Source organism: Sphaerodactylus townsendi, linkage group LG05 (genome assembly GCF_021028975.2).
Source record: "Sphaerodactylus townsendi isolate TG3544 linkage group LG05, MPM_Stown_v2.3, whole genome shotgun sequence".
NCBI classification, from domain to species: domain Eukaryota; kingdom Metazoa; phylum Chordata; class Lepidosauria; order Squamata; family Sphaerodactylidae; genus Sphaerodactylus; species Sphaerodactylus townsendi.
In genome coordinates this window covers 44,274,325-44,284,896 of record NC_059429.1, presented here as the reverse complement: position 1 = coordinate 44,284,896, position 10,572 = coordinate 44,274,325, and the positions used below count along the sequence as shown (strand labels likewise).

General features: G+C 37.9%; 1 protein-coding gene across 6 annotated transcripts in view; it reads right to left on the bottom strand.

Annotated features, from left to right (window-relative positions):
* Positions 1 to 2,998: 2,998 nt before the first annotated feature.
* The window catches only part of ZNF644 (zinc finger protein 644), a 60,823-nt gene continuing 53,249 nt past the window's right edge, over positions 2,999 to 10,572 (bottom strand). For all 6 annotated transcript variants that reach the window (XM_048496097.1, XM_048496101.1, XM_048496102.1 and 3 more), the window contains 2 exons: positions 5,908 to 6,010; positions 2,999 to 4,629 (listed from right to left, as the gene is read on the bottom strand). In XM_048496097.1, coding sequence (XP_048352054.1) covers positions 4,437 to 4,629; positions 5,908 to 6,010 — 296 coding nt within the window. In that variant the 3' untranslated portion in view covers positions 2,999 to 4,436. The remainder of the gene's footprint in view (positions 4,630 to 5,907; positions 6,011 to 10,572) is intronic.

The window sequence follows — 10,572 nt, the reverse complement described above, 5'->3', positions numbered from 1 at the left end:
TACCATCCATGACTGGGTGTTTAGATGAGATGCTGTATTTGATAGATGCTGTATTTGTATTTGACAGTTAATCCCTCAGTCTAAAATTTCTCCTTGGTTGAAGTTTTCAAAAGGGGCCATGACCATATTTGGTTAACACTACCACATATAATTTCAGAGTAACTCTTACATCAATTAGATTTCTAACTATGCCAACAGCCTTGTTAGGTGAATGCCTACCCAAACTCTTGATGGCCTCTTGCCTTTGTATTTAAGGCAATTCAGAACCAGAGAACCTATCTCATTGTGTTATATTGTTCCAGGTCCAAATTTCTCGTTGCATTCTTAACAAATAATAATTTTGTAGTGACTTGGAGATGCTTTCCTTTCTTCTTCCTGAAAATGAGCCTGTTTTCCATAAAATGTCCCTTTTTGCCTTGGTGGCTAAGAAAATTTGAGCCAGTACTGCATCTAATTTGGGTCATGCCTGCATTTGATTTTGTTTTGAAGTTATATTTAATGTTACTGTCGGTAATTGAGACCATTTGATTGTAACAGCCTTTGGCCATAGCCAGTAAACTATATCTGTACCTGTACCTTACAGGGCCAGTCACCGGTGAGACTTAGGCTCCATACATGCAAGTCCAGATCTGGGTGAATGCCCCAGTCCAGTAAAGAGTCAAAGGATGAATTAGTTGTATGTCAGGAGGAGTATTTGAGAAAGGTCTTCAAAAAACATAGGTAAATTAAGACTGAGGGCAGGAAGTACGGATGAGTTAAAATCAGCATCTGGCAGCAACCTACAATAACTGAACTGCAAGCAAAAAAGTAACGTTGTATCAGGGCAAGGGAGAACAGTGATCACAATAATAATCACAGAACAAAGAACCTATGGAGAGTACTTGTACCAGGAGGCATTTCATCTGGCTAAGATTCAATGCCCCTTAGCAAGGAAAGCCAGGATTGAGGGTCTCTGCAGGCAATGCTGCAATACCTTCCATTATCCACAAACTGTCATATCCTTTGGTCCAGGTCCAAGGACAAAAGACAAGGCCAAATTTCTAAAGCTTGCTTATCCATCTCCTAGCAGAAGAATTGGATTTATATTCACGCTTTCTCTCCTGCAGGGTTGGATGTAAGTATCATTCACGTCTGCAGATCACTTAACAGGGTTGGGGTGGTATATCCCATTTTGTTATTGAATCATTTGGATTTCTGTACAAACCTTGTGTTTGCAGGATTGTGTTTACAGCCCAGGCTAGAGTTGTTTGTGGATTTTTGATATACGTGGGAGCCTATTGGCCATTAGTTTTCATGGGTATATACACTGATGTTCATAGACATGATTTAACAATGCTTCAAGTAGCAACTGGAGATTCCCAAAGATATTAAAGCTAGTTTGTTGTAGCATATTCAAAGAATTGGAGAGAACCGAAGTGCCTGTACTACCTTGAAGCTCACTGCTGACTGCAGACAGATAATTCATAGGATAAGCCTTATCTGTTATCATTGTGAGGACAAAAAAGGGATCATGTCACATGTGCCACCTTAGGCTACTCGGAGAAGACGGAGTTGGCTTGCCACATTTCTAAGGATGAGAGTAACTGTTAGAGGCACCAGCCTAAATTTGTAGTGTACCATTCCCTTCTCTCATTCCCCTGCCTGATAAACCACCCTCTTGAGAAACAATGGCATAGGATACAGCAATGTACATGGAGAAACATAAAGCAAACTTAGGTCGGTTCCTCTTGTGCAAGATGTTGTGCAACACCTAGTCCTTTCCTCTCTTTATATTAAAGGGCACAGAACTAATTGCACAAGATCTTGCACAAGTGGAAATGCAAGTAGAAATACAGTAAATGTTACTCACTCAGCACGAAGAGCAACTGATGTCTTTTTCTTGGGTTTCTCTTTGCACAAGAGCTCTAGTGCAAGTGGAGACTTTGAGCTGGATCCAACCAATATCTGTAATGAACCGGTGACTTGGACTAGAGACATTTTAGAATTCCTGCTCAGATATTGGTAAAGTAATTATATCTCAAAGAATACTTTATGTACACCACCTAGATGGATGTCAGATGTAGTGGTTTAAAGATGATAGCAGGGAGAGGCAAAGGCAGAACAAGACAACGGTGACCTGTCGCCAGAAAGATCTCCCAGTTGCTCAGACCAGTAAACAAGCCAGATAGCCTTCCCAATGGATGAAGGATATAATTGGATCAGTCCTACTCCACTGGTGTAGTTAGCGTTCCCTGAAATTCTCTCTTCTGCCCAGAACTGGTAGGCAGCAAAGAGGCTGAGCCATTACCAAACTAAAGGTTTCAGAACTAATAACTGTATCCAGCATTCAGGTGAAACATACTGGAAGTATATTTCTAAAATAAGAGTGGTCACCCAATAACTGGAATCACTGCTTTATGTTGTGCCGAGGCTCTGTCAGCTGATATAACCAATGAAGATGTGGCAATTTTAACTCAATAAAGTGATCTGTCTGACTCTTCCTGTGTGTGTATATACACACACAGCTGGGCCAACAACAGCTGGGCCAACAACAAACTACAATTTCATTTTACTGGACATTATACCAAGTATGTGAAAATGAATCCTGGTAGGTTTTTTTCCCTAACTCAAGGAGTTCTCCCCATATTGCAGTGGTGGCGAACCTATGGTACTCCAGATATTCATGGACTACAATTCCCATCAGCCAATTGGCCATGCTGGCAGGGGCTGATAGGAATTGTAGTCCATGAACATCTGGAGTGCCATAGGTTCACTACCACAGCCATATTGCAACTTTCCAAAACTCAAAATTTGCCAGATACTAGTCTACAAACTTCCAAGACCTTTGCAGAGGCTCTTAAAACCCACTGTTATATAGGCGGTCTTACAAATTCACAAAGTCAAGTGAATTTCATCTGTAAACAAACATCACACTTGAAGCTGTCCTTCATTGTATTTAGAACTCCAGACAAACACATCAACTTTATCTTCAATAAGAAATACTCCACAGTAGAGTCAATTTAAGTTTCTTTTAACCCTTTTTATTGAGAGATATATTCTTGGTAAGGAGATATACCATGAGGAAAGCAATTTCACTGGCTGTGAGGTATGTATATTCTCCACCAAAATACTCCTCACATCTCAACTGCTTTTATAACTTTATTTACACTCAAAACAATATCAATGCATTTCCTTGGCTTAACTACAGAATTAGTCACCCTACATGAATAAAATGAAACATTACTTGCATACAGAACCAGTTTTCAAAAAAGGAATTTGCTTAATTGTTGAAAAGTGACATTTTACTTTTGTTAACGGCCAATATCAATCGTGATCAAGACACCTGCACCATAGTTTTCCATCCTCACAGCACATTTATTTCAGTAATTCTGTAAATAGGTCCTTAGCATGAGTATAGTGTTACAGTTTTCATACATATAATTACATCCAAAACAAGTTTTAAAATTTGAATTGTAAACATTCTCTTCATATGTAGAAACTTTTCTATTTGTGTCCAATGGGGCTATAAGTTTTTTAAGCAACTGTAAAATAAAAAGTGTTGGCTTAGCCGTGTAGTACATTTCTACAGTATGAACTAGAAGAGGCAAAAGTAAATCATCTCTTTAGGCAAAGCTAAACAGAAAGGGACTCATTAATAAAACAAAATGTTGCATTAAAGAAACCGTGAGTTTGTGATGAAACAAAAGGATATATACCATTACAGCTGACAAAGTTGGAGGTAGCATGGATGCACCATTTTATTGTCAGTGAGAAATGCAAATGAAATAAAGAATATTTCCTTACCACAAATAATTTCCAGTACTATATACATAGTTTTTAGAAATTTGTTTAACAAGTTTCCCTCCACTTTTAGTAGAAAAGTGTCTTGTGTGATTAAAAAACACTTACACAGCTAGATAGAATAGTACTAATTGCCCTAATTGAATGGAACAGTCTCTTGAACTATGAAGTACATGATATTTAATGCCCTAAATTGAGTAAGTTGCATTAGCATTTCTTGGTATTGTACAAAACACTACATACATACAAACAAAATATAATATTTTACTAAGCAAGGGGATTTTTTTTTAATAAACAGAGCATTGATTTCAGTAACACTGTAAAGAACGTTTTCTTTTCATAAAACCAGTCTAAAGTACCCATGTGCAACAATTTAAAAATGGCTGCTTACACGTAATGGGTTTGTATCAATAGTGAACACAGTAATTGACAAAAAAACTTAGTAAACTTTAAAAACACATCTTCCACCCTATATAAAATATAAAGACTACTTACGGTAATTGTTTTAAGTACTCAATTGTTCGGGTGTTAACTGTCGTTCTTTGCCCCATTTTCTGCTTCAGGTTTTATAAACAGATAATTTATTTTAACTTTAAAAAAACTAACAAAAGTATTTCAAATATACATCCAATGCAAATGTAAAGTGTTTCCATGTCCTATGAAGCTGCTTCAGCCATCAGGATAGAAAATGAAGTTTCAGTCATTGAGGCAGGTTTTTTAAGCAGTGATGTGACTTCTACCATACCAGCCCCAGTCCGAGGAAGATTTGCGTTGACAATGTGGCGTTGCAGGTGCTTTATCCAATCTTCTTGAACAGACAAAGGACCTCGAAAGACTAGACCACAAAACCTGCACAGAGTTTAAAGGCATCCAAACAAGGGTTGTGATCAATACAGCGAGTTCACAAAATAAGTACAAAAAAGTATATGAATGGCTGCTTAAATGTAAACAGATATTCTGTTCATGTAATTTCAAACATATGGAGCTACATGAAAGAACACAAATTATACACCACATATTACATGCACTAGTACCAACTTGCAGTGGTACTCAGCATGCTCTTTTCCCTAAAGCCCTCTTTGTTTTACAACAGGGCCTTTCCGTATTCCCATTTTTGTCGCTTGTAAGTTCCTGTTTCCTCGGGGGGAGGACATGTTTCTGTTTTGCATGTGTTTTACTCCTTCTGGTGGTCGATTTGATATTACACCAGTTTATATCCAGCAGACCTTGCTGCAGATTCAAACTGCAGGTTTTTAAACCAGATATAAACTGGTGTAATAATGAATCCACCACAAGAGGGAGCAAAATATGGAAAGGACAGAAACACACAAAGAAACAGAAACTTATAAGTGAGGCAAATGAGAATGCCAAAATGCCCACAGAATGAAAAATATATTTAATCCAGATAAAATCATTGGTATTATAGTGATAGGGAGCGTTCTACAGGTAAGGGATTTCTTGTAATCAGGACTTCTTCAGATATCTGGATACAGCTGCATCTATGGGTCTGTTTTTGCTGTACAATCTAAGGAAAGGTCTTCCTTAGCATGAGCGTTATCATCTATTTATGAACACAGTATGCTTCTAACTGCCTAATTATGACCTTCACTTAATGGGGATAGATCACATGGCCAGGGAAAGTCCATGTTCTAATTTCCAAGGTTCACACTTAAACTATGGTGAAAGAGAAGTAGGAGGCTCAGTCTCCCATGTTGAGAACTAGTTGTGGAATTGAGTGAGCATGTCCCAATAATCCTTTTTACTGTCAACCAACTATAGAGAGTGCTTTTTCTGAGAGCAGGAACATAACAATTCAAGAATAGCCAACTATGTGGTGGTGCACTTTAGAAGTATTTGAAAGATTCAGATACCACAAACTGTTGCATCCAATAGCACGGGGTGGTGGGGGTGGTAACAAGCTACCTGAACTTCTGGGCACAAGTCAAAGTTGCTGGCCTCAGGTGCTTCAGGTTATTTTTTGCACAGATTAAGGCCATATTAAAACAAGCCTCCATTTTGATTAATTCTGCAAACCATCTCAAGCATGTACACAGATTACAGACATAACAGTTAAATCAAAAACTTAAATAATCATTTTCAGTCTACACATTATAATCCTTTACATACCTGCATCGGAGTATGTAAACTTCATCAGCACCATGAGGTAATGGCAGAATTTTTTTCTTGCTCCCAGATCTTGATCTTGATTTTTTTTGCTTACAATCTATGGCTATTGGGGAAAAAAGATTCACATATAGGTACATATAAAGAATAAGAGTTCAGTCTTTTGTCCTGATTCCCACCCTTATCCCACTTATGGTACTATGCTGGAGATCCTTTTGTTCTCACCACTTCTAAATACCATACTCAGTTATCAAAGTGTTTGGGCTATCTTCATGCACAGTGGTTATGTCTGAATCCTACTCTTCAAGCTTTATATTACACTGTGTATATTAACTGACTAAGTCATATTTTCAGAATATTATACTATAACACATCATGTGTTCATGAATTATATCAATACCAAGTCCTACGTTGCAACAGTAATGTCAAGCTAATGTATTCTATTTAAAAGTAAACTATATTTTTTGAATCCAGTAGTACCTTAGAGACCAACAAGGTTTTTGGAGTATAAGCTTTCAACAGTCAAAGTTTCCCTAGTCAGATATCTGACTTTCGAGCACTTCCATCCAAAAATCTTGTTGGTCCCTGGGTATCACTGGACTCAAATCTAGTTTTTCTACTGTAAACCAATACAGCTACCCTCCTAAAACTAAGTTTTAACGAATTTCATAGCTGTCACATCTCTTCCGGAAGAAGCATTTAATGTTTCTGTTCTGTATACTAAAGAAATCATCTAACAAAAGGTGTGCTGTATTTAGTTCCTAATGAAAGTAAAACCTAATGACAGGAAATAAGAATCCAATGACAGTATATTTAGTAAAGTGTTCTTTCACTTCCTCCCTCCCCAACAAAAACACTAATACACAAAAGAAAATAAAGTTAGCAATATACAATATAACCAACTCCTAGATAAATGTTAATATAAGCCTTTTTTTCCTGGGGGGGGGGGGGGGGTATGTCAAGAATTACATGAAGTCAAAGGATCTCAACATTCTGTTTCCCAAGGTTCCTCTACTAAGGGATTTTTGGACAAATGGGATGACAGGTTAAGAGGGAGAACAGCCTGCAGTATCTAACTGATCACAACCAAAGTCCTACTATTCACAACTGTTCTCTACCACCCGACTGAAAAACCAGAAAACGCGTAAGTCAAAACAACATTTCAGGATCTTAATGGCAAGGCCTTTTCCAGGCTGAAATGTTGTTGTTTTTAAAAAAAATCAAAACTAAAAATTCTTAGACTGTCACTTTATAGACAGAATTAAAGCGTGTTTCATGCCATCTCCTACCTTACAGGATGCAATGAAATGCAATAAGCAGAAATTAAGGTTGTGTATATTCAAAATGTTTAGCATCAACATCTGCAAGCAAAGTGCCTCATCAAAAAACATGTGACACATATATTGCTGTCAATATGTATGTATGTATGTATGTATGTATGTATGTATGTATGTGTATATATATATATATATATATATATATATATATATATATATATATATATATATATATATATATATATATATATATATATATATATATATATATATATATATACACACACATGTATATGTATGTATAAATATACTGCTGTCAAGTCACAGCTGACTTATGCCAAGTCCATAGGGTTTTCAAGTCAAGAGACTTGGAAAAGTAGTTTGCCATTGCTTGCCTTTGCATTGCACTTTGTATGGCAGACTATTATTCTCAGACACAAGAATCCACATTTTGTAAAATATTTGCATTCCTATGTTTGTCTCTGGGATAGAGTAGAAAACCTACACTGAAAGGTCACTAAAGACCACTCCTATCTGGACAGCAGGAATAAGAACTCACTCTTATGAGATAAATGAGTCACTGCTCAAATTTTCTTAAGACTAGATTTCCTAAGACAACTAGGTTTCAAAACAAGATGTAAGCTCTGCTTACAAATTCCCATGAAAATTATCAGAATCCTACTACAGATAAATGTACAAGATGTCTGAAACAACACCAGCAGTATTTTTTCCAACAGTCGCTTGTCTTGTACAAGATTACTGAAAGCTATGCATTGTGGTGTATGGCTAGTTACATCTAGATCAGATTACTGCCATGAGCTCCATGTGGGGATGCCCTTGAAAAACCTCTGGGATGTGGCATTCTGCACTAGTTGATTTTGACTTGAGTGGGACATAGGGCCCATTTGACTCCAATCATGGCCCATCTACACTGGCTCCCAATCTGTTTACAGGAAGAATTCAAGGTGTTGGTGTTGACCTTCAAAGCCTCCTATGGTTTGGAAATAACATACCCATGTTATTCCCAAACCATACAGTCATCTTTCAAGGTCTTACCCCCCCGCCCCACCACCACCACCTTATGAGATTAGGTGCTCGGCAATGTGGGAGAGGACCTTCACAATCTTGGCACCAAAAAACTCTGAAACCCTCTTCCCAGATAGATTAGTCTTTCCCCTTCCATTGCCATTTTCCAGCAGCAAGTGAACACTTTGTTTTCTTTTGTGCCCCCCAGTATCCCTACCTTCTTGCCAATGTTTTACTTACCGCTACTTGTTTTTACATTTTGTACGTACCATATATGCTCGCGTATAAGTCGAGTTCTTCAGCCCCTTTTTTAGGCTGAAAAAGCCTCCCTCAACTTATATGAAGGTCATACGCTGGGAAATACGGTAATTCTATTCCATTGTTCTCTATGGCTTAAGCTCTGTTTGTGTAACTCAGGGCCCATTAGGGGGAGCTAAAGAGCTCAGATTTTCCATATAAGGAAGAAGGCTCCATTTACTCTGAGGAAGAATAGGCTTCATAACTGCTAACAGGCCTCAACTTCACAGAGTTCAGTTGTTATGAACTGTATTTACATATTTCAGGTATGAGAATGTTTGTATTAATTGTTGAGAAGGGGATATTGTGTTTATATTGATTGACTATTAGTTTGTATTTTGGTTTTGGACACAGCTAGAGAGAATGACAGGACTGAGACCCTGCTGGTCTGTTTTGCATAGCAGGCCAGAACTATTATTGTTTCTGTACTGGTTTGCCATATTTCATTGTTATACTGCACACTACTGTTTATGAAACAGAAAACAGATTTATAGTTTCATTTGTTGTAAGTCTCGTGAATGTTAAGGGTCACAAGGTGGGATCACACTGTCAAAGACTTGAACTCCTTTAACATGTCTGATAATAGCCCTCTTAAAATCTGAGTTGGGTTACATTTGGACATACAGATGAGAAGGAGGAATCCAGTTTTGAAGGATTTTAACTCTTGGGTTTTAGCTTGGTTGTTGATTGAGCTAAGGTTTTTGTACTTTTAAAGTTACTGTTGATACCTCTTTTCCACTTACAGAGCTAACCTACTGATGCCTCAATTAATGTAATTTTATTGGAATTTATTTTTGAAATTTACCAGAAGTTGCTGCATTTCCCACCCTCGACTTATACACGAGTCAACAAGTTTTCCAAGTTTTTTGTGGTAGAATTAGGTGCCTCGACTTATACGCGGGTCAACTTACATGCGAGTATATACGGTATTTTAGTTCTGGTTTTAGTTGGTTTAAGGATGTGTTTTTGAAGAAAAAGAAGGGTTTGGATTTATAACTGCTTTTCTCAACCATAAGGAGTCTCAAAGCAGCTTACAAACTTCTTCCCTTCCTCTCTCCTAACAGGCATCTAGTGAGGTAGGTGGCACTAAGAGAACTATGACTGGCCCAAGGTCACACAGCAGGTTTCATGTGCAGGAGAGGTTCACCAGATTAGAGTCCACTGCTCTTAACCACTATACCACACTGGCTCTTTCTGATTTTAATGGTTATTAAGATGTGAATTTATTATGTCTGTTTTAATCTGTTACCTTCTTTGGTGGTCCTTACAAAGATGGAAAGGTGAAGTATAAATTTGCAAAATAAAAAAACAACAAATAAAACTGTTCTGGAACTCTGATGTGCGAAACTTTACCAGAGGCAAAAGCCCTACGTATCATAATACACTGACAGTACCAAATTATTGAATAAACTTCTTTAGATTACAAAGGAGGGTCAGTACCAAGTTCTAGTTCACAGTCTCGGACAATGCAACCACAGCACAGAAACTGCCCTGTGCTAGGATTCAAGCCAAACTGCTAGAACCTGATGGCAAATCTGCAGTGCCCCACATTATCACCAAGTGACCACGTTTTGAAAAAGTCACTTTCCCCTTCTGCATTTGATAGTTACCACAAGTCACAACTGGTCAGTGTACTGGGCACCCCACTCTCTTGTAACACCATAGTTCATAAGTGTCAAACTCGCAGCCCTCCAGATGTTATGAACTACAGTTCCCATCATCCTCTGCCAGCATCATGCTGGCAGGGGATGGTGGGAACTGTAGTTCATAACATCTGGAGGGCCGTGAGTTTGACGCCTGTGCATAGTTACTGGGCTTCCCTATCTTCACCAGATGAATGACCCAGAATTTATTCTAATCTCAAGTGTTTTTATGAGAAGCTTTATGGTTACAAAATAGACAGGAATAAGGAGCAATGAAAACCAGGAAAATGGCATTAAGTGTTCCCAAAGAGCAACTCATTAAGACATACTTTTAGCTGCTCAGTGTTTGGTGCTGCTTTATGTTCTGGATGGGTTTTTAATTAATTGTGTCTTACATTTTGCTTTGTAAGCTGCCTTAAGGTTCT